Below are 25,065 nucleotides of genomic sequence, written 5' to 3' on the forward strand. Positions count from 1 at the left end.
TTTTTTTACAAACAATATGCGCATCAAAAGTGTTGCGCATTCTCGCCTGTGTAACAGCTATTCTCGAGTCGTTTTTATCATATCGATTGTATTTAATAATTTAACAACTTGTAAACGCCATTGATATCTTTATAAAAAAAAAAGTACATATTCTCAACAAAAAAAGAAAAAGAAAAACATATATATAAAAAAAAAGAAAAAAACAAACGTTTCATGACTCTATTTCAACGAGAACTCTTTCGTAATCTTAACAAAATGAATACGTCTCGCATAATTACAACTGTATACAAAATACATGCTCAATATACAAGATAGTAAATCGGCCGAATCGTGTGACTTAAAACGGCAACTCGATTTAAGTTTCTACGAATACAAAACTGATATCTGTCATTAGCCATCAGTTGATTATGATCTTTTTGTGCGAACTACAAATTGGAATAAATTTCTTTTCTTTCTCTCTCATCTGCTAACGCGCCGACATGGTATCATTTTTATTTTTTTTTTTTTTTTTCCCCCGTTAGAATAACCTGTTTCGGGAATTGGTATACATATTAGTTTAATAAAATCAGTTTTCTGTTTAAGTTCTGACAATATTACAACATACTCTTTTTGAGCAACGCGAACTTAGAAACTATGCATAACTAAATATACCTATGTGTCTACGGCATTCAGTAAAATACGCTTAATCGAAAGCTACATTCAGCTTCATTATACAGCGTAACAATTGTATGATGAACGTTGCATTAAAAAAAAAAAAAAAGGAGAAGGACATATATATTCACACTCCATGTTCGAAACAGAGATTTAGCACATGTAACATTCATCATTTTTCAAAATTCCGTGCTCTTTCCGCAATTGTCTCGCGGTTTGTTTTATATATTTTTCAGAATAGAGCCATTCAACTGGTCACCGGAAAGATACATCGATGAAACGTCGAAAACAGTCGATAAAGAATGATTTGTTGGTTTCACATCGAAAATGTTCTTCCATTTCTTGGCTGGTGTGTATGCGTAAGTACAGCGTTGTATTAAGTCGACTCGATATAATCGGATTTGTTAAATAAAGGTCTCGAGTACAGTTCGCCGAAAAAAACAAAAATACCTGTTCATCTTGACGCTCGACTTGTCTGACAAATGACAATGGTGCTTGCCATCATATCTTCGCTGAACAATATAATTTTCACGATGATTTGTTTATTTATTCATTTTTTTTTTTGTTATTTTTACTTTTTTTACGTTGTTTTGATTTTATCCACCTAGAGATTTCTTTTTATCCTTTCATTATTATTCGCTCCTCTCGCACTTACTTGGTCTTACTCTACGAGTGCAACATAAGCCTGTGACATACAAAATATTTCCTGTCGAGGACACAGTTGATATGATAATGAAGAATGTTAGGGCGTCACCTACGATTCTAGCGCCGTATTCGACGGCGTGTAGGACATTTCCATGGTGATTCCGGCGCTACTACGGCGAAATCTGGAAGGTATATCAGTGCTGTTGCGGGGTTTACGTCTGCTCAAGTGTCTCTCCACCCATTTCAACATGGTTAATACGGAATCCGTGCTCGGTAAACGCCTTTCTGCTGACGTACGGATTATGTGCGATGACGCTACGCGGAAGGTAGCTGCCATACCCTTTAACGCCTATATAAAATACAAAATTATATTAATATATACATTAAATATATATATTAAATATATACATGCAAAATATCAAATCGGATTGAAGTCAAGGAAAAAATGTATTTGACGAGTGGATACATAGTAGATGTAGTTCAAACTTCTTCGTTTCAATTCTTCGAGCAATTGATTGTCAAAAAAAAAAAAAATTCATACCCTCATTGCGTCTTCATCCGTGACATCGTCGCCAGCGTAAATGATCCTGATACGTTCGCTCCAGTCCAAACCAAACGCTGTACGCAGAATGTAAATGGAAGCACGACCCTTATTCCATTCGACCGGTGGTTTCGCTTCAATGGCACAATGCGCCGAACAAGCTTTGAAACCCGCTTGCTCGATAATGTTCTTTGCCTGTTCCACCATCTCGGAACGTCCTTCCACCGGCGTTTCGCGATAGTGGAACGTCAGCAAAGCTCCTTTGTTTTCCACCCAGGCACCGTCTCTGCAAAGCTACATTCGACACGTTACGAATTAACGCAGTTACAAACGATATCGCAGTTTTGCACTATTCGATATCTGACATCGTAGAGTATTGAAATCTCAAAAGAAAAAGCGTGCTTAGAACTCACTTGGTCTTGCAACGTTTGCATCAAATTCGCCACCTTGCCCTCCAACTCGGCGGGCATCGGATGGACAAACTTGCTACCGTCTGGATGCAGAATTTCCAATCCGTGATTGCCAGCGTACGTGATACCTTCTATACCAACCATGGACTTCACGTTGTTCACGTTTCTGCCTGATATGATCGCTATGTATACGTCGGACATGTTCGACAACCTTTGGAGAACGTTCTTCGTCTCGAGGGGCAAAATGGCGAGATCCGGATGGGTGGCGATAGGAGCCAGAGTGCCGTCGTAGTCCAGCAGGAGAGCCAATTTGTGATTATCGCCGATGTACCTAGGGGACATGTGTTATCACTGGAACGTTACCCGGCTTTCATCATGAGTCAGGTCGCAATCGCACGCGCGGGCCCGTCCGTCTTCCAGAAGCATTTTTCTTGCTGAACACATAATCTGATAATCTCATTGAAGAGTGTCAGACATAGACACGCATGTCAATAATCCCCAAAGTTACTTGGAATTTGTACTTTCAACTTTTTATCCTTTTTTATCCTTCGTTTGAAATATATATATTAAATAAGTTATAATTCAATTCACTTGACGACAGGATGGACTTTTCAGGAACATTAGTACAGACGGACAGTTAATCGGGGAAATTTGTCCCAGAAGATAATCACGATTCTTCACGGTTGGTATGTTACATGTGTATTTTTAATACATATTTCACTGGCAATATTAAAGCCACCAGGTGGTTTCCAACGCGGCGACGTACCCAAACTCATGCTCGATTTAATAAACAGTTCGATCTGTCGATATTTGATCGATTCTTTTTATCGGAACGTCTCATTCCATTGGAATGCATGCTCTTTCCATTACACAAGCATGCCGATAAGTAAATCTGTACTCGTATGTGCGATAAGCAAACTGAATATTTTATATAATTGGAAATTTTGTATAGAATATTATTAAAAGGTGTTACATTGCAACACTTGTTTACCAAAGTGTAGTAATCTTTTTCAAGTTTTGCTCTTAACAGCAATTAAAAGGATAGTTTGCTCACAACATATACGTTTACATTTTGATTAATTCGTTTGGTATTCTGTATATAATCTACGATTAATTCGATAGGAAATTTATATGTATATATGTATATATATACATATATACTGTTAATAGTTTTACTACCTTAAAATATTTATACTTTAATTGTACGTTGGTTGATTGATTCCCGCGTAAGCGCATGCTCTGGTCGGGCCCAGTCATGCACGTCGCTAATCTCTAACAATACCTACTTGCTTAAGTAATCATCGAAATCATCCATGGTAACCGGTTGCATAGTCGTGGCACCCACTGAATCGTGCTCCTCCAGCGAACCCATTACTTGCAGGAAGGATTTCATCCAATAATTGACATCGTAGATCCTTTCGCGGCGTCTTAAGTGATTCATCCTTAATGTACGTTCATCTTCCGGCATAGTAAGTGCTCTGGAATGTACACAAGTAGTAGTCTCTTGTGTATTCGTACACGTGACAGAAAATACAATGTTAAAGTTTCAATGCTAACAACTAAAGCATTAAAGCGTCATATGAAGAATTGTGAAAATAATCAGAATTTGCAATCAAAGAGTCCAGAATTGTTATTATAAGTATTTAAGTGGTAGCGAGTTCTTCTAGTTCAAAGGTACCTATGAATAACTTCAGCAGCTTCGTCCATTTCATAGGGATTACAGATCAGGGCTTCGTGCATCATCTCTCCAGCTCCAGCAAACGGGGAAACGATCAACACACCGGGTGGTGTGTTGATCTGACAGGCGACGAATTCCTTGGCGACCAAATTCATACCATCCCTAAGTGGTGTAACCAGAGCAACTGCAGCATCCCTGTAGAACGCTGCCAACTCGTCCTGACTCACGCAACCGTAAATGTAACGAATGGGAGACCAATTCGGTGTCGTGAACCGACCGTTTATACGACCGATTAGCTGATCCATCTCAAGCTTCAAATCTTGATATTCGCGGACGTCAGTACGCGATGGCACAGCAATTTGTAGCATAGTGACCTAAACAGATATACGTTTAATAATTTCTGAAAAGCTTATATCTTTTTTTTTTTAACTTCTTTTTAGTATCTGATTCATAATATTTTTTTCTATCATTATGATTAATTCATTTGTATATGATCCGTTTATTAAATATCATAGATTTTATTAGAATTAGGTTTGTAATCTGAATGTTATATTTGGCAGTTTGCAACATAATAATACACTTTGAACCTTTGCTTATCTAAAGTGACTGTACTTAAATGAAACGTGTTTGCACATCAACCCTCATTTTATATTTACCTGTTCACGATGTTCCGGATGCTTTTCTAACAACAGCTCAAAAGCTTTTAGTCTGTGGACCAAGCCCTTAGTATAATCCAAACGATCAACGCCCAATACAATTTTCTGGTTGGTCAGCATGACCTTGCTGGCAGTCTCGGCCAGCGAAACGAATCTATCGAAGGGGATACCAATGGGAAGTGGTCTCACTCGTACAGTTCTTCCACCATGCTCCACCAGTAAATTCTTGCGATCAACCCTGCATCCGAGACATCTCTGACAGCAATCGACAAAGTTCAGGCAATAGTCCTGAATGTGAAAACCGACCATGTCGCAACCTAACACGATTTTACTTTCATTAGATATCAAATTTTTTTTTTGTTTTAAATAGAGAAAAAGAAAAATATCCTATTGTATATGATTTTCTATAATAAATAACTCTTTTTAACACTACTATAAATATATAAAAATAACTCTTATAAACCCTATAAAAATAACTCTTTTTAATAATTAAATATTTCAGGGATACAAATTCTTTCATAATTCATAATTTTTAATAAATATTATAACTGATAATCTAATTAAGCCTCTGCTTAATTCTTTCGAATTAGAATTTTCAATTCAGATTAAAATAGTTGAAATTTCGTAGACTTTTCCTCATACTTTAAATTTGCAAACTTTAAATTGGCAACTTGAAAATTTCTACCAATGTGTGAGTTACAGAGTGAATGAAAGTGATGCTTACCAAGCATTCCTTGGAGTATTTCATCAGCCCATGGGAACAATCTGAAGATGTCCCATGGTGGGAAAGGGATGTGAAGGAAGAAACCTAATTTACACCTGAGCTGTTTCTCATCGGCAGCTTGTCTAATCCAGTTCGCTGCTAACATTAAGTGATAGTCGTGCACCCAGACCAACGGCGTGCCATTCGGTTGATTATTTTGCTCTTTATGGATTTGTTCCAGTGCGGCAACCTAGATATTGACAAATTATTATCATTATATTACCTATAATACTACTTTGTAAGTGGTATTATATTATTATTATATTATTATTATACTATATTATATTATATTATGTTATATTATGTTATATTATGTTATATTATATTATATTATATTATTATTATATTCGATATTAGGGAATGATATGTGAGTAGAGCTTATATGATGCTAGGCTAGTGAATGATTATTGTATTTATTTCTAAGAAGACTGTACGAAGGTAGAGAAGGAGCGGAAATTGTAATCCTAAGGGAAAACAATAAAGACCTATCTATCTACTACTTTGTAATTTTTAGCGTTTGTAATTAATTTCTTTGCGTGCAGTAAAATTTTCAATTATCTGATTTTGATAAATCTCGATGATAGATTTTGATAAATGTATTCTCTTTCACTCTCTTTGCTTTATAATGTTTCTTCGCTTCTGTACTGTGTTCAATTTTCATTAACTCTCGTCGCATCGTCAGAAAACGCGCTGCAACTATCGACACGTAATATCTACGTAGAGAAAGTGTTCATAATCACATTTCCAGCGTAATAACACTCTCATTAATTTTACTAAAAGCATATCTGCGTACGTTCAATAATTGAGAAAGAGCAGAGATCTAAAATCCGTCACTTTCAACAATTCCGTTATCGACAACTTATTACGTAACAAAATGTTCTATACACGCGTAACTTTCCAACTCGTTAACTCTTACGACAAAACAATACTGCATATGTACATAGGTACGTATGTAGGTATCGTTCTATTTAAATCGCAGCAAACATTTGTTACCTTGATGTCATTCTTGACAGCTTCGATGTAATACTTATTTGCACAGTAGCGCGCTAGATGATGTACGAAACTTCCTGTCATTTTGTCTCTCATTTGCATTTCTCTTTATCTGACAAATTTTATCTTAGATAATATCTTACACCGTCTCGAACTGAATTATCTCCTTTTTTTTTTTTTTTTTTTTTTTTTCGAATAACTGACGTTCCATCTGTTTGCAATCTGAATCGATATCATGCTCACCGTTTTCGCAGCGAATTCCTCGTTGACGGCGGAATACGCCCGCCAATGCTCCGCGATGAAGGTCGCTCGATCAGGCATAGAGTGAAACAATGGCCAAAAGGTCCCGTTGCAACATCCATTGTAGTACGAATCAAAGACAGACGGTTCAACGTGCACCGCTACAACCTATACAAAAGAAAACAATCTCTTTAATCTGGCTGTAGAATATGACATTGATTTGTTAGCGAGCGACTGCACATCCCAGGGCGATTCTTCTGTACAGAATTTCTCTGTTTTCTTTCCTTTGCAACCTCGCGCGCATTGTTTCACGAAATGGAGAAAACAACGCGCGATCGCGCGAGAGGGAATTTATTTGTTCGTTGTTTCGAGTTTACGACTGATAGAAAAGTGTGACGATACTCGCTAATCTTGCACGTGAAAGAAAGCAAATATCATTGTCACGACATTTCGCTACGATGTCGAGAAGACGTAATAAAATTGCAAAGAAAAAAACGTGTCCTGTGAAACGTGTGGTTCGTGACCGAAGGAACTTGCCCCGAAGTGTTGTAAAGGATCTAAGGCTACAGAATCTTCGCTGTGAGGAAGCAACCGTTTCTGAGCAGCTTATAAATTTTTTCATAAAGGAAGTCTTAATAACTGCAACGTCTTGCCCTGTGACGAGCCACACGTTATCATAAAGAGTATATACTTTCCTTTCAGAAAATTCATACGGTCGTTTCCTCGCTTTTTGAAGAAGTGCTTTTAGCAACGGAGATCACTACGTTTCTTCTTTCACCAGAGTCTCGGTTATTATTATAGGAACAAATGCGTACACTCGTTTACTTATATGAACATTTACAAAGAAAAGCAGTGAGATCAGAGAATCTCGTCTGTAGGACAATGTTCGAAAAAGGACATGTTCGCCAGACGCGGATTAATTAAGAAAGAGGTAACTTCTTTCTTTTCTTTCGTTCAGATCTATGCACAATGGCTTGGTAAAGTTATAAAACATTCATATTCATTGCAAAACGTTTATACGTCACACTACATAATATAATGTTTCTACGTGTGTTCAAACACTTCCGTGTAACCATTATGTGTTTGAGGTTCCATTGTTGTCCATTTTTAAGTTCGTCACATTATGTTCGTCGTGTCAACTGAATTCTCTATTTTTACCATATCTGAAGTCGCAGATATACACTTGATTGCCGCAAATAGCCCGGCAGCGATCGAATGCAGCAACCAACTTGGCAAATGTTAAATCGTGTATGACGTTGCACGTTCCGTCGATCGTCATACACGTTTGCTGATTAATTTCCAGGAAGCACACAGCAATAAACGCACGCTCCGTAAACCGGTATATGCAATTTTCTTTATCGTAATTATCCGATCGAACGGGCGTTTCACTACGTAACGAGAAATTATATCGAGATTAATCTGACGATAATAGGAATGTCTTAATTAATAAGCTATGTGGAATGGGTTTATTTTCCTCCCCACACAATGGACTTTTTTTTTATATATCACTCCTCTTATTCACAAATTTCTCAAAAGCGATGATTGGCATCTGTAACGGATGTGTGTCAAGTGCTTAGCTGTGTTTCTCAGTAACAGTTCTCTTAGTTTTAGTTGTAAGTTCTAGTTATATAAGTATGTAAATAGCGAACATGTATCTTAGCTGTATATCAGTGTAATTCTTGTACAAAAGTCTGCGAAATTGTTTCTGTAATGTTAGTATGCACAGCAAACCCTGTGTAGAGGGGTTCTATAGCTAAAAAAAAAAAATCTGACAACAAAATACAGATTGTTCTACAGAAATATGGTATTTCTACGTATTTTAATCGCTTCGTAAAGGCGAATTTCATATGCTTCAACTGTTAATTTCATTAAAATATAATTAACTTTCAGTCAAATACGATTAATTTTCATCCCGGTTATAACGACAATTATTGTTCTAACGTTAAAAGTTTTTCCACTCGTATGGAAGTTTTTTCTTTTTTTAATCCACGAAATTCAATATCTTCAATTTAATTCGACGATTATTCTTACAATTCTTGATTATTATTTATTATTCATTATTATTTATTACCCTCGTAGATGTTAATTTTCACGATGGCCGAATTAAACTAGCAATTGTATAGTAATGTAATTGTAAGTATCAAGTTAGATTAAATAACTGCAACTTGAATTTCAAGGTTCAAAACTTCTATCTCCGATTACATAATCCTAGACAATGTACGATTATTTCCATACATAATTCAAGAATCTCAATCTTTGAACATGTTCGATAGAAAATGTTAGAATATCAGAGGTTGATATGTTTCCCTATATCCTTGACATTTAGTACAATCAGGAAACTAGAGCAGGAGCTAAAGATTCTCTATTTATTTCAAGTAATTTAACAGTGTCTATACTGATCTTCACCGAACTTATCAAGTGAATATGCAAGCAATGTACCGCGAGATTTTGTCATAAATTCTAGCAATACGTAAAATGAAAGATGAAGTTCCAAGGAACGAGATAGATAACTGGATTTTATGACGACGGAGAAGACTCAATTGACTCGTACTACTGGATTCTACTATAGTTGCGACGACGTTAGTATCTCTCTACAAATTTGTTCTACAGATTCATATTTGGACTTTACACTTTACACAATTGACGCAACTTCCCATCAGTTCATTTATAGTGTATCAACATTTTTATTTTCTCTCTCGAACATTATAAATTCTGCGCCCATTATAAACTAAATATATCTGCCCATCATCTCGTCTTACAATCTCCACTTTCAACTATTTTTTAACTTACTTCTAACGTGTCGGCAGAAATATAGATTCCTATTACCAAAAAACCATACTGTTTCAAACTGAAACGCGCTGAATGCCGGAAATAAAATTATAAATTCTCGCATGAGCTCAATAATTTCGAGTGGCCCGCGCTCGCGTTACACGGGCGAATAATTTCGAACTTCCCTCCGGTAATATAGGTCAATTCGAACAAACAGCGAATTGTACGAAACTGTTACAAACATTTTCAGTATTTTTTTTAACCCTGCAACGGCGGTGACGGGATCATCGCGTAGGAGAATAATCGCACGATATACGTGAAGCTCGAAAGGCTGAGATATCCGATGAAATAATAATCCAATATAAAAACTTCCGGCTACGTGACGAAAGAAATACGATCGAGCTTCAGTCAACTCGACTTTTACAGACTTTGTGTAACGAGGTGGTTAATCCTCAAATAATAAAAGTTCCGCGAGAGAAAGTTCCTTTTCATCAAGTTTCCTAATCCGACTGTCGAGCTGACAAGTTATCAGTCATTACAGAGCCTACATAAGTCCAAGGAAAAAGGAAAAAAAAAGGGGAGAGGAAGGGATTGTAAAACTGTCCGCGTAATAAAATCGCGAGATAAAGCAGAGGCGAGGCGATAATCGGAAGTGCATAAAGTCCGGCGTAGGAGTCGATAACGATTGGTTGGCAGTCTGTGACGCAAGACGCGGAGAACATCTCTTGTTAATTGTTCGTTATCCCCGTCGGCGTTCGTTTATTTTGCCCGCGGCGTATGGCCTCCTTTATTTTCCGAACATCGTCAAAACACTCTCCATCCGATCGATGGGTGATTGACACGAACGGCCAAACAATCGCTAATGAGATAATTATTAACGTCTCCGCCAAGCCTAGACGCGACCACCATCGACAAGGGTGGATCTGATGCGTTTTAATTAACAGAGAGGCCGAAAAGAGCACCGAGAATTTTACCACGTCGCCACGACTGCGTATCATTACGTTCAAAGTCGTTTATTTATAATCGAATCCAGAACACCTTGTGTGTTCGATCAGCATGCTAATATTGATTGCATCTCTCAGGTAGAGATGCTGATTTTTCCCAGAATCGGGGTTCGTTGGAACGGCCGAATGTACGGAGCGTTAAATAAAATTACAGATTGTCAATTCGCGAAACAATTGAGAAAGTCGATGAAAGGGTCGTTGTAAAAGTGTGCAGAAATGAATCGAAAACATTTTAATTGCTCGTTATCCGAGCTGTAGAGAGAGAGAGAGAGAGAGAGAGATAGCTCAAGAGGAGGGTAGAAATATCTATACACCGCTGGAACGATATAGTAAGACAAGCAGGTCTCCCTCCTCTCGCCACGCTTCTTTTATTCAAAACATGTTGTTAAACATTATACCGTCCCTCTGTATCGTGGCGAGCTATAGTCTTATTTGCGAGAGATTCGCCACAACTGCCAGTGAGACGAGTAAAATCAGTTGAATATTTATTAGCGTGATTAATATTTTAAGTATTCCGCTAATCGTAGGTGCGAGTTAAATTCAACTGAAGTGTATATATTTCTTTGAAATCAAATGCGAGACAGAATTCTAAATCTATAGAGATTTTAAAATCGTATTTTAGAATAAAATAGAATTCGTATTTTTAAGTACCGAACCGATCCTTTTCATTGTTGCGATAATAATTGCGGTGATTACTTCATTAATTAATCTGATAATTCGTTGATCATTATCTCGTTATATATTTCGTCATATTATTCTTAAACAGATCGTTTTGACAGACTGTCGATTTTATTTATCTAGTTTTCATCAATCATGAAGGATCTGCACTCTGGTCAAATTTAAAGGATACCTTCCCTCTCGTTCGAGTATATAACACGTAATTGAATTGGATTGAACATTTTTCCGAATTTGCAACACGAGAGAACTGCTATTTCGATTCCATCCGCACTCCGAGTATTTTAAATGTTTAACAGCTTTTAGCTATTAGCTGGAATACAAGGTAGAAACACGCAGCGCGTTAAAAAATTCACACAACGTGTGTTTCTCTCTCTTTCTCTCTCTCTCTCTCTCTTCCCTTTTTTTTTTTTTTTAGTTTTAGCTAAAAATCAATGCTCTACCGTAGACACGAAAAAAAGAGTGGAAATATGAAACTCTAGTTTAAAATATCTGTTGCAGTTTTGAAGTCGGACCAAACCCAGCTCGAGCTCCCGAATTCTTTTTTCCTTTTTCTCGCGCAGTTGTCCAAAAATATATCGCAACCTCTTCTATACGGTGATGTTGCAACAACGAGATGCAATTTTTTAGACTTTATCTTGTAACAACAAACGTAACACGTATCGTTTTTTCGTGGCGTGCCGAAATCGTTTCAAATTCGACGAGAAATGACGTCGTTCGTAATATTCATTGGAAACCAATGGAACGAAATTATAATGTACGATTTGATCGATACGCGGGGCATAACGACCACTGAAAATAGGTGATACTTATTTCAAGAATTACATCTTAGGCTATTTTTGACTATAGTCTTCCTCGAGATTAAAATAGCTGTCCTGTTTCACTTTATTTATGCATCAGGAAGTTCTCGTAACCACTCATGGAGACAAAGAATTAATTTACATTTATTCTGTTTTTCATAATATCTTTTCTATTTCTACGTTCACGAGATGCGAACCCGTGCTTTTATAATTGTTACCTTTAGTTCCAAAACTTGTCAAGTTTGTCTCTTAATAACAAATAACTTGTATGCAGTTGTATGTACCTGAATTAAATAATATGAATCTGGTGAAATATTCTACCGTACAGCGCGAGATACTCTATTTTAATCATTCTATTGAGAATAAAAAATATACGAGTTCATCGAAGCAGAAAGTTTTTCCCTCCTTACAATGATTTATCAGTCGCTGAACTACGCTGTCTGTTACCACTTAAATGCTATTAATTAACGCAAACGAACGTTAAAATAAACAAGGAAAATGCAATCGACTAACGCGTGTTTTTTTAGTCGCGTTGTTCTCATTGTTCGACTTAAATATATTGTGAAAAGTATTAAAAAAAAAAAAAAAGTTACGTAAACCGCGATAAGCTTGTCCTTGGCCAATCAAGTTCGAAGGAGTTCGTCGATGCAACGACAAACTGTATTATAACGTTTTCGTATCACGCCACTCCTTTGTTTCTCTTTAATGCCCATTAATGATCAACGGAACTCATTTGAAAGAAAAAAGAAAAAATGACATCAATGTGATAATGTAAACCTGGCCTCGAGGTCTTTCGTATCTATCTAGTGTGCGCTAAAAATTATCCTAAGCTATTATTAAGGCAACAAAGTAACAAGGCAAAGTAACAGAATTTTCTGAAAATATCCTTTATAAAATAACTACATATGTCATTGCTGTTGTTTAACTTTTTAACGTAATACATTGTATGTAGTATGAAGCAATAACGAATGTTATTAATGGCTCTTCGTAACATTGATAATGTAATATTATTTGCTATTTTATCATTTTTGTCATTTTTTTTCAAATATTAGCAATCCCATCGAATTCTCATTTTCCTAATAATTTGAAAATCTTTAGAAGTCACTGTACAATTCACATCGGAATCAATATTAATCCGTTACGAAAACAGTCGTTCAAGTCGTTTTCGTCTATATTGCGGAAAATATAGACGTTGAATAATATATTATAAATAATATATTATAAAAAATATATTGAATAATATATTATATAATACAAACAGCTGCACGGTTTACCGTGATACGTGCTATCTGCCTCGGCGAGCATGAGTTTATCCTTTCGCAATGGGATCGTAATGATTTCATTGCTCGAGAGAATATATCTTTTACTCCAAATTTTTAAGTTCTAGACAAGTCGTTTAATGTTTTGCACGAAAATTGCATGGAAAATCCGTTTTGTAATGATTTCAAAATACTCCGCGATACGAGAGTACAGAACACAGCGCGATGCGTGTAATTTTATCTATCACAAACATTATTTGTGCATACTCGCTTGAAAGACAAATAAATAAATTTGCTCGTGTTTCAAAGATGAAAACGTTGCATGTTTCTTTAAAATAAACATACATACATACGTACTGGCCACGAGTGGATATTCACGATCTGATATGGATAATCCATGGATTTAGATGTCAAATGGAATCGCCTCGATTGATTTATAGCTATTGATTCTCTTTCGCAACCTCGTCCTCTGTTTTCAAAGCAAAATTTATGTCTGAGATTATTCGCGATCTTCGTAGTTTGTAAAAATCTCCTAACCCTTTGATGACGGATTAAAAGTGGAAAAGTACAGACAGTAAGTGATCTAATGACATAATGCTACGGCACGTTCTCACGTATATTTTATTGCCCTGCAATAAATTTTCATACGATAAATTTTACGACGTGTAACAAGAACATAATCCAATACGTTACATCAGATAATGAACTTTTCCCAGATAATGAACATTTCCTACATTATTATACGAGAGTTCAATTACATAAAATTTTCCGCTACGTTTTAAAGCAAGTAACATGATCGATTAAAATTGTAATAATTTAAGAAAGGAGAATCAGAAAGCAATTGAAATTAAATATTTAAAGGAATATCTAATAATTAAGTAATGCTGCTTTAGCGTTAATAAAAAAGAAGATTCAAAAGCTTTGATATTCAACAAGAACGAAAAAATCTACTTTCTCTCTCTCTCTCTCTCTCTCTCTCTCTCTCTCTCTCTCAAGAATCGAAACTGAATTTTAAACGACATGAATCGTACGTATACTTTTCTAACAACTTGCCAAGCTTGATTGCACGCTCCGTTGAACATCATGCGAACAGCTGCATCATGATATTAACGCGTGATATCAGAAGCAATATACGAAAAGAAAAGAAGTCTTCTTCAAAATAGTTGAAATACTACGAGGTCGTGTAAACGTATCGAATTAGATTAGAAATCATGTAACAAACGGTCGTCCGTCGTCAAGCTGACTGGCGACCATCGGATCGACTATTATTATTTTTTTTCTTCTTATGTTGTATCTTTCTCGCAGTTACTGGGACTTTATTCTTACTTACATATTACCTACGTTACAAGAATTGTACGATCTGTTCGTAAATTCTGATTCGTCCAATAGAGATCGTGGCAAGATCGCAGGAAAATTTTCGAAAAACCTGCTGCCCGTGATTTGTATCGTTTAGCTTGCATCTGATATCCTTAAGGAGTTAGAGGGTGGTTTGAAATTATCAAAAAATCGATTTTTCTTGTTTTAAATAGTAGCTTGAAGTCTTAGAAATAAGATACAAAAGATCTTAGCCTTTAAAACGACTTATTTTGGGGTAATAATAATAAATCCGCAGAATAATTGAATTTGTACCACTGTTTGCAACTTTAAGCAGTATTATAAAGTGTAAATCGTGCGATTCAAATATTACTTTCGGCGAATCGAATATTAGCGGACTTGAATTCGATTTGGTTGTGAATTGTAAGAACTGTGAGCCGCGATGTATAAGTAAAAAAAGTAAGTAAAGGATACATATGAAAAATGACGTTCTGAAACTTTAAACGCATTTTTCTCGAAACTAGGTTTTTAGAAACGGTGTGCAAGATATCTCGGAATCTAACCAACCGATTACTGTGAAACTTGGTACGTGTCTTTAATGTAACATTTACTACGGATTAACGATCGAACATTTCTTAATTTTTAACAATTTCGAAAAATATAAACAAAAAACGTAGAAATTTTTGGCGTAAATTCGATACACCAAAAACAAATAGCTGCCATTTTCATAATCTTCACAAAAATGAAAATGTTGGATCGTCAATCTCTAGAGAATATTGTTTACTTTTGAACTTTTTTTGACTTTTCGTTGCAACTAATCCTGCTTGGCTGGAATCATTCACACCGATAGGCAATGTAAAAAACAGTTATGTAAAAGGATGCCGTTAAAAAGTTAAATAAGAGCCCTCTTTTTTTTCTCTTTTAATGTTGCTTTTTATAGTTCATAATGTGTTAGCCCACCAAAGCATACGTAATTTTTAGGCCCGTCACACTGTCCTGCCCCCCCTAATATATAAGCGCGTGTTTAGGAAGTTTAATTTTAGTTTCCAAAAGTATTTCATCTACACTATATGCCTGCCAAGCTCTCTGACGAACGGGGTTATTGTGATTAGGATTCTAACCTAACGAAATCACGTGATTGATGAATGACAGGTCGCGTAGTTCGCATACCGCGAAATTTGACGTAAGAACGCGTGAATCAACGGAACGTTATCGGCTCTTGTCCGCTGCGATACAGCGAAAAACTGAAAGCGAAACGATAAACGTCGTTGGGATTCGCGAGCGTCACGCCACTGATAACCCGACGCGACGATTCGACCTTTCGACACGATTATCGTGACACCAGATCCTTATTTCAGATCCATTCGTCCGCGAGCTGATCGACGCCCCGTAAGAATCACCATTTAAGGAGCTCAAGTCCGAATCTGAGTTTCCTCGCGCCCGTGATTTACAAACGAAGTCGCCGGAGGATTGGCCGGCAGATTAAAAACAGCTCAAGGTTCATCCACGTCACGGAGATTGGGAAACATTTCGAGGAAACGTGATCGAACGAGAGCGCGTTGATAATTGAAAATCTACGCCCCGGGACGGGGCTCATTATTGCGGGTATTATTGCAGAAGTCATATTATTGCGATTGGGTTTAACTCTATTAGGTTGACTAATTGTAAATAGAACTGTGTCTGCGATGTTTGGATTGGATAGTTGATGGGGACAGATCAATCGATTTTTTTTTCTTTTTTTTTTTCTTTTAGGTAGAGAATTTATCTTTTCTTTTAGGTAGAGATTGAAATCGATGAAATCTGAAATATAGGGGACAAAAATATCTTAAGAGATCAAGAGCGGGTTAACACTGGAATTATCAAAGGAACGAGAAGTTTATCAGAAAGCGAAATCAAAATATTGAAAAATTACGAAAGTAATTCCTTTTAGCGTTGCTTTCTCTCTTTTTAATTCGCTTAAAATTTTGTTTACTTGCTTATCGTACTCGATATCCACTCGAAACAGTTTTTGAATTTGATTTTACAATTTACTGCATTTCGATACGCAATCGAAGAATCGTGTCGAGAACATTTCACCTACTTCCCCCCATTCAAACGAATCGAGTACCCGCTTACTGATTACGTAATAACTGCCTCGCTACACATATCAATGCAAAAGTAATAAATCGCAACTCGTTTCTCCAAAATTACCATTTCATTCAACGAATTTACAGAAAATTTATTATCCTCTTTCTCTTCTTTTCTTTTCTTTTTTTTTTTTTTTTTNTTTTTTTCTTTTTTATCAGTTACTCGACACTCTCATAATTAATTTTTTTTTCTTATGATCAATAATAGAAACGTGATAACACAATAAAAATAAAAATAGAATATAATTAAATATAATAATGTTAATTTTAAAAAATTTTACTAGGGATAGAGAAAGAAATGCATTTACTGATATATTTATCAACGTAATAACACAATAAAAATAGAAATAGAATATAATTAAATATAATAATGTTAATTTTAAAAAATTTTACTAGGGATAGAAAAAGAAATGCATTTACTGATATATTTATCATCCAGTTAATTAATAACTAATTAAACTACACTGTTACGTATGCGCAAACGTCAAACACGGAGGGGTTAAATGCATATCTACGATTCCATAACTCAACTCCGATAAAACAAAAGAATCACACATACATGAACCGCTCAATCTTTACTTCTTCTTCCTAAACGATATTTGGGACAAAAACAAGATACTGTATCTATGCTTTAAAGAGAAACCCCCGCAACACTGTTATCATTAATACGCAAACACCATCACCACTGTACGAGCTTCGCGTTCGTTCGTTTTTTCTCGCAACATTTCCCTTAAAAGCATGGATAGATATAATGATGTATATTCATGCGCAACACGAGACATCGTATTTCCTTTGGGAAAATAATAAAGTTCTCACAAACTACTTTCAAACTACTTTCAAAGTTGAAAGAGATGGATTCTTACGAAAAATCAGAAAAGCTCGCGCAAGTTGCTTGAGAGATTTTTGTTTTGAACCATTGCACGCGATGATATTTGTTGATGAATAAATGTGTTGATGATTTTAGGTGTTGTTACAATATCGCAAAAATTGCTGAACTGTAGACATTGATTGGCGTTTATGAGAAATTGAAAGCATACTCGTAAATGTAATCTTCAGAAAAGTAGGTAAAAAATTCGAAAATTTGAAGAATCAAAGATTCAAAGATTTGAAGATTAAAAATTACCAACCGCAAAGATTTAGAAATACAAAGATTCAAATATTCAAAGACTCAAAGATTCCAACAAATAAATACTCAAAGACGCGCAGAAGTAAACACTGAAAGATCGAAAAATTTGAAAATTCGATGATTCAAAATTACCAAGCGCAAAGATTTAGAAAGGCAGAGATTCAAATATTTAAAGACTCGAAGATTCCAATAAATAAATACTCAATGACTCACAGAAGTAAACACTGAAAGATCGAAAAATTTGAAAATTCGATGATTCAAAATTACCAAGCGCAAAGATTTAGAAATGCAGAGATTCAAATATTTAAAGACTCGAAGATTCCAACAAATAAATACTCAAAGACGCGCAGAAGTAAACACTGAAAGATCGAAAAATTTGAAAATTCGATGATTCAAAATTACCAAGCGCAAAGATTTAGAAATGCAGAGATTCAAATATTTAAAGACTCGAAGATTCCAATAAATAAATATTCAAAGACTCGCAGAAGTAAACACTGAAAGGTCGAAAAATTCGAAAATTCAAACGTTCCAGAATTTCGGAAATTCGAAGACTCGAAGACACTCCTTACATCTCATTTTCAAATACTAAACGCAACTTCTTTACGTCACTCTACATCTACTTCTCTCTTCTACGTTATTTTCCAAGAATGCCAGATCTTTCATGAAGATCTGTTCCCTCTGTACACCACAGGCTAGGCGACCACTAACCAGAGACAATTGAATCTGTTCCGCAGCAGATCAAGTTCGCTGCCTGTGCATCGCGATTTGATTAACAATTCGACGTTACGTCCATTAATCGGGTCAGGTTGGTACGTGCAAAGCGATTTCTTCGTTTAGAAGTTCAAAGGTAAGTCTATACAACAAGGAGGAACAATTAGAGCTGACGTGGTTGTGAATTAAACCGATTTGTTATTGACGTCGGTTTTTCCATCTTTCTTTTCACTATCATCGACAGTTCGGTTCGATAGAGTCGCTAGAAACGCGATCTCTCACAATGTCACGGATTCGACTCGACGTCTTATACATTTTGTAACAATTACTGAATTAATTAGATTAATAACTCGACCTTGCACATTATCATTTCGTTTATCATCAAATTTAATTTCAATTTAATTAAGAAATTTTATAAAAAAATTGAATTTCTATTTTACCACAATTACTATAATCATTCAAAATATATTATTAACTTTAGAAATTTCTATAACAATTATTCAAACATATGTTTTTTTTTCAATTTTATTACAACATTATATTTTAGCGAATCAAATTAATTTATTATAAATTTATATCGCAATAATTAATATTTAAAATTAAAAAAGAATTTTCCTTTTCTTTTTTAGTTAAATTAAGACCATGACCAATTACTACATCGTTTAATTTAATAAATTTATTAATTAGAATTATTTTATGAATTAATATAAAAAATATATTAAGATTAAATTGAATTTAGGCAATGTAGAACAGTTTATGAACACACCGACTCGGTAACACAAGCATAGATTGCAATTATAACGAGGGCAATCCTCGTTCATTGTGATCAGTGTTTATGAATAATGTAGATTATTGCAAGATATATAGTATTTCACGGAGGACATGAAAACTCATTAGGTGCAGTTAATCCTAATTCTATAAATAGCTATTAATTATAGTTACATCGTGCAAATAAAATCTGTTAGCAACATAATTTTGACTATGTGAAATTTTTCCTCCTAGTTCGATCGATCGTAAAAAAATATCGTAACGCATTCATTATTTTTCATCGTAAGTTTGTCAAAATTCTCTTTATATAATTTTTAGAATCGATTTTTTTGTTTTTAATTTTTTTGTTTTAAGATCTCTTTTTTTATTGTCATTTTTTGTCGAAATTTTTCTAAATTTTATTACGTGCATTAGGCGATTTGAAACACTTTGATAGAATGCTTTTTATTCATGGTAATTACTTCTATGATCAGTTGTGAGATATTGCAGAGTTTGAGTACACTACTCGTAAAATGAGGATGATCAAACGCTTATGGACTATTAATATATTACATATAAGACATCAAGTGTGAAAACATTAAAAAAGAAACTACGTTATAGAAATTTATACGATTTCCTGCATCGACTGCCACTTAAATCGAATATAAACCTAATTCGATCGATCGTTACTTCTTTTTTTTTCAGTACGAGTGAAACTATGTTTAACTCGAATCAAACTCGTTTCCTCCCTGGTACCAAGAATACCGATTGCCGATCAAGTTCATTAACGAAGTCCAATGAATTTTATTCGAATTAGATAAAATGGTCTTTCCCGATTTGAACTACTTTTCCTTGAATTCGATTACAAAGCAATTCGTTTCGATTCATTAACTTTGAAACAAATGCAGTATAAGTAACAATAATAGGTATTGTCATTCGTCTTGAAACGAATTCTATAGAAGAATCAGTATCTCTATAGAAAAAGTATGAATGGTGTAATTATCAAGCTTCCAGTGACTTCACTATTTCAGAATTCGCCGTTACATAATATGTTCCATCTCCAGCATAAGTGCTAACTAATTCTGTTTTACACGTAAGACGTGGCCATATAATTGCAAACAATTTAACAACGTTACTGACAATTGACAAGGATAATTGTCAATTTTCTCGAGAACAATAGGAAAAGAACATTAAAAAGAGTTCGAGTTGAACTAAAGTTTAATTTTAGATTAAAAACTGAAATGAAAGAAAAATTTTTCTTTATAAATATAACTCACTGAGTCATAATTTATGAGAAAAGAGATGAATAATTATCAATTTTCTCGAGAACAATAGCAAAAGAATATTAAAAAGAGTTCGAATTAAACTAAAATTTAATTTTAGATTAAAACTGAAAATGAAAGAAAAATTTTTAAATTTTTCTACATAAATATAACTCACTGAGTCATAATTCATAAGAAAATAGATCTAATTTCAAGACGAGTAGTTTTACGCAAATGTCATATTACATTATCATCGAAAATTCTAATTTGCATATTCCTAATACGATGCGCGTAAACAAAACAAATCGACGATTTGCTATTACAAAACTAATTTTACGGTGTTGCAATCAGTCTTCGAACGTTCTCATACTTGTAGCAAAAGTTTAAAATAATGTTTCTAGACAGATACAGAGGGCAAACAAACAAAAATTATCGCTATCAGTAGGCATGGTCACGCACAACAAGCACATCATACACGTCTAATCAGCAAGTTTAATCAGCATCGACTCTTTTTGCTACTCGATGCACGAAGTTTGTTGGAACTGACGATGAGTAAAAACGGAGGAAGATGCGCGAACAGGGGAAAAGTACCAATCGTTGCGGAAGAGAAAGAACATCTGAGTAAACTGTAAACAATTCCAATCGCTTTTTCGAATGAATAATTTCACTAGCCTGGCTGAATGATGCCCGACATGATAAAGCTTGGTTGGAAAATACCGCTGCCGAAGCTAAGGTCAACTAAAGACCGTTCGAACAGTATCAAAACCAGAAATATTTCTGTTAATTCTATTATTGGATGAATATTCCGAGTATTTAAACGCGGTTGATTCCGATCTGTTTAATATCGGCGTTGCGGCTCTCGTTTGAAGTGAATTAAATTTTGAAAATTTCAGAATGCTGCCCAATTGCCAAATATTGTATTTTGAAATTAAGTCGCGAGAAATGATTCTCACTGAGCGTGATTAAAAATTTTACCTGGATTTCCTGATTGACGGTCGTCGAACAAAATTACGACGAAAAAATTACGCGCGCCTAAAACATTAATCACATTCGAAATTATATTCCTGAATTGTAATTTCGTAATTGCAATCGTAATTTTAATCAGTTCGCGGTGGAACGTTACATAAACGTAAATTCATCACGAGAGGAAACATTTGTTTTAACTTTTTTTTTTTTTTTTTTAATAAAACGAGGAAAACCACGAATTACGCAACAGAAACACATCTCTCATTCTCGGTATTTCCTCTTTCGCTTCAATTTTTATTATTTCGAAAAAAAAGCGACTTTTTGAAAACCACTTCCTTGCTCAAAAATAGAACCAAACGTATAAAACAACCCGAAAGAACAATAAAAACAATAGAAAACAATCCGTTCCTTTATTTCGTCGCGGAAATTCACACGCGCTGTTGAAAATGTCGGCGAAACTTTCCATCGGAAGCACGAATCGATGAAATATTTTTCTTTACTCTTCTTTTTGGTAATTCAATGCGAACAGTGAATGAGAATGAGTCAGATGTAGCAAGAAGATACGAATGAATTGTCAATGCCAAGGTCAACATGCATACAATATTAACAAATACCTACATACATGCATATGTATGCTGCGTGGGTGTTGAACGAGGATAGAATCGTGACAGTATATCTAAATTGCAGCCCGATATACGCGTTAGTTGGAAAAGTGTTTTCAGCAGAAAATTGATTTTCACGAAACGTTCTTGAAACATCTTCTCCGCCGGATGAATCACTCTACTGACTCAGACTATTGTTTAGAAACATAAAGTTCAGAAAGTGGCTCAAATCATGTTGTTAACCGAATAGAACTAGTATAATATACCACTGAAAAAAAAAAAAAGATATTTTCAATATTCATGTTCAGTTTCAATAGGTTACATTTAGCTCCAATGTCGTTTGGAACTGATAAACGAGCGAAAAGTTTGAAAGCTAACATTAGTACGCAATAAATGTGAGTTAAGTATTTAGTTATTTTAACAAGTTCGTACTATAAATAAAGTTGAGTGAAAAGTTCCATGCCACGAAACGAAATTAAGAAAATTATCAGCCTGCAATTGGTTGTTCGATAAGTTAGTCATCCAAGAAAAATTATTACCACTGTGCTAAATACGCGATCGCGATACACAGAAACATTGGCCGATACTTTATTACCGCGAGTAGTGAATTTTTACCAAGAAATTTTACTAGTAATTGCAGTCCAACGTTCACACACAGAAATTTTCAGAATATTCGTGTATTTAACTGATCACGTTATAAATAAACGTGAATTATAAATAAATAAGCTTGACAGAATAACAAAAAATTGCTTCCCTTAAGGCCTGTAGAATCCTTTTGATTAAAGCTCATAAAATGCACACGAACGCGTTTTGCGTTGGACACTTGTCCTCGAACTATAACTGATATTTAATACTACGAAAACCATTCGTGGTTTTCCATCGAGGTTCCAAGAAGATCTTTGTCGATTATTTTGCTGCGAATCGTAGAAAGCCAGTGAAAAGCTTTCAAAAGAAGATTTATAAGAACGAGGCGAGCGGATTGTAAAGTAGGTTAACGTAGAGGAGAATCGATCACGTGATGATTCCATTTCGCTATAGTTCGGAATTCGATATTAGAATTGACCGATGCATCGGAATCCATCTCATCCTCATGAACTAAGGCAAACTAAGTTATTATGAAATACCATCGCGGTGTCAATCGTGAAGAAATCCCGAGCGTGGACGAGAGCAGACGGCGAATTATATTTTTAACATATATCGTAGCCGGATATTTAGTGTCGGGTACGAAAATAAATCCCGTGGACAGTCGTGCATCGTCATAGAGTCTTCGCGAATTTTCATCTTTCCGCTGTGAGCTCTTCAGGAAACTATCGTGCCCAAAGTAACACAGTCGAGTGTGGATTTTATTTCATGGAAAATTTGAAGGTGAATATAAAGAGAGAAAATATTATATAAACGTGAAAAAATCCATATAAAATATAAGTAAACAAAATGTTTGTATAAATTTAATTTCTTCAATTGCGTTTTTAAATTTGCGTAAAAATCCGCAGGCTAATAATTAGAAACTAGCTCGTGTCTCAAATGACACAGAATTGAAACAAAATAAGTACATTTCACATTTATGTAAAATAAATCTCTTTTTCAATCGCGTTACGTTTCATCGTTTTGACTCGGAAACTAAACGTCGAATGTGAAAAGCTGGTCAGGTAGATAAAAATGTCAAAAACAGAAAATTTTATGTACGTAGATACAAGAAATGATTATTCCTGTATCTCCGATTTATTTTCTGATATAAAATCATCCCTTCTGGATCGTTCCATTATTTCGATCACGCGTATTGAGTTTACGATTGCGTTGCATTATACTTCGTTTCATGTTTACACGCCACCGACACGCGAGATAGTCCCTATAATTATCGATTGACACGAACGTAACACGCGGAAAGATCGAAGAAAGCACGCGCGTACGCTCGTACGAATCGCATTTTATTTTAGCTTGTGGTTTTATACGTCGGCCGAATCGGATTGTACATCGAGTTACGTCGAGTTTCCGCGATTTCCAGCAGAATTTTCAACTTCTCGGAATAAGCTTATATGTGATATTCAATCAGTTGAATAGATGTATGTACATATTCAAATAGATTTAACCCAGTTTTGCATTTGGAGTCCACGTGACAGTAGAGACTCGAATTATTTAACAGAAGAAATCACTATAGTTTTCTGAGAAACTAATGTGTCAGTTTCGTGTATAGTTGATACTTGTAATAGAATAAAATTATTAGTATGAAAAGTATTTATCAAAGTAGTAATGTGATAAAAGAAAAGAAATCTTTTTCCAGAGTTTTCTGCATCAAAAAATTATTGTATATTTTTCTAGCGACGCAAATAATATCTCAAGCACAATTGCTGGATACTCTTTGTGCGCGTTTATTGTCATTTTTCCATTAAAAGTTCGTTAGCAATATAATTAATGACAGGCAAAGCAAAAAGTATTTTCGCAGCAATCTATGTTACATGTGCATATTTATACAAAAATATACCGCAATTACATTATAAAAATCGTTAAAAATATTCCATAATACTCGTACATAATATTTATTTTTTTGTACAAGTTATCATCAAATTGCTCTTAATTGAAAATACTGATTTTAAAGCTTAGTATATTTTAGAGTACAAAATAATCATATAAAGATACATACACAATTCATTAAATTGCTTTTAATTGAAAATACTGATTTTAAAGCTTAGTATATTTTAGAGTACAAAGTAATAATATAAAGACACATACACAATTAGTATAAATAGTACATTCTGTTCAGTTACGAATAAAACACAGTTGCAGTAGGGAAAAAGTTAAGTGGTAGAACAAAATTTATTTTCTTAAGACCTCAATGTTTTCTAAGTATAACGATGGGTTTGCAAAGTACACTTGTACATTTTTACACGACAGCTACGCACACATTTTCAAGCAAAATATTTTTCACAATATCGAAATAAAATATTCAAGAAAACGAGTATTCTCACGTTGAATTTAGAAAAGGTGGGAAAGAACCACCGTTTCATATGTTAAAAGAAAAAAAAAATAATACACTCCAAATTTAAAAATTAAAAAATTATTAGTTCAAGTGTAGACAAGAGCAAACTTTGAACTATAACACCTGAGACGACCTGTTCCTCGCAAAGAATGATAC

At 34.8% G+C, this 25,065-nt stretch overlaps 1 protein-coding gene across 5 annotated transcripts in view; it reads right to left on the bottom strand.

Moving 5' to 3' along the window:
- Nucleotides 1-513: 513 nt before the first annotated feature.
- LOC122536711 (alpha,alpha-trehalose-phosphate synthase [UDP-forming]) overlaps nucleotides 514-25,065 on the bottom strand; it is a 39,455-nt gene continuing 14,903 nt past the window's right edge. For 3 of the 5 annotated variants that reach the window (XM_043669290.1, XM_043669287.1, XM_043669291.1), the window contains 9 exons: nucleotides 6,578-6,742; nucleotides 5,306-5,534; nucleotides 4,582-4,898; nucleotides 3,926-4,299; nucleotides 3,534-3,725; nucleotides 2,251-2,587; nucleotides 1,838-2,131; nucleotides 1,410-1,645; nucleotides 514-1,336 (listed from right to left, as the gene is read on the bottom strand). In XM_043669290.1, coding sequence (XP_043525225.1) covers nucleotides 1,318-1,336; nucleotides 1,410-1,645; nucleotides 1,838-2,131; nucleotides 2,251-2,587; nucleotides 3,534-3,725; nucleotides 3,926-4,299; nucleotides 4,582-4,898; nucleotides 5,306-5,534; nucleotides 6,578-6,742 — 2,163 coding nt within the window. In that variant the 3' untranslated portion in view covers nucleotides 514-1,317. Of the gene's footprint in view, nucleotides 1,337-1,405; nucleotides 1,646-1,837; nucleotides 2,132-2,250; nucleotides 2,588-3,533; nucleotides 3,726-3,925; nucleotides 4,300-4,581; nucleotides 4,899-5,305; nucleotides 5,535-6,577; nucleotides 6,743-25,065 lie in introns of all 5 variants that reach the window. The other 2 variants (XM_043669288.1, XM_043669289.1) reach the window with 2 other exon arrangements.

The sequence above is a fragment of the Frieseomelitta varia genome, unplaced genomic scaffold (genome assembly GCF_011392965.1).
Source record: "Frieseomelitta varia isolate USP_RPSP 00005682 unplaced genomic scaffold, Fvar_1.2 scaffold_867, whole genome shotgun sequence".
In the NCBI taxonomy this organism is placed as follows: Eukaryota; Metazoa; Arthropoda; class Insecta; order Hymenoptera; family Apidae; genus Frieseomelitta; species Frieseomelitta varia.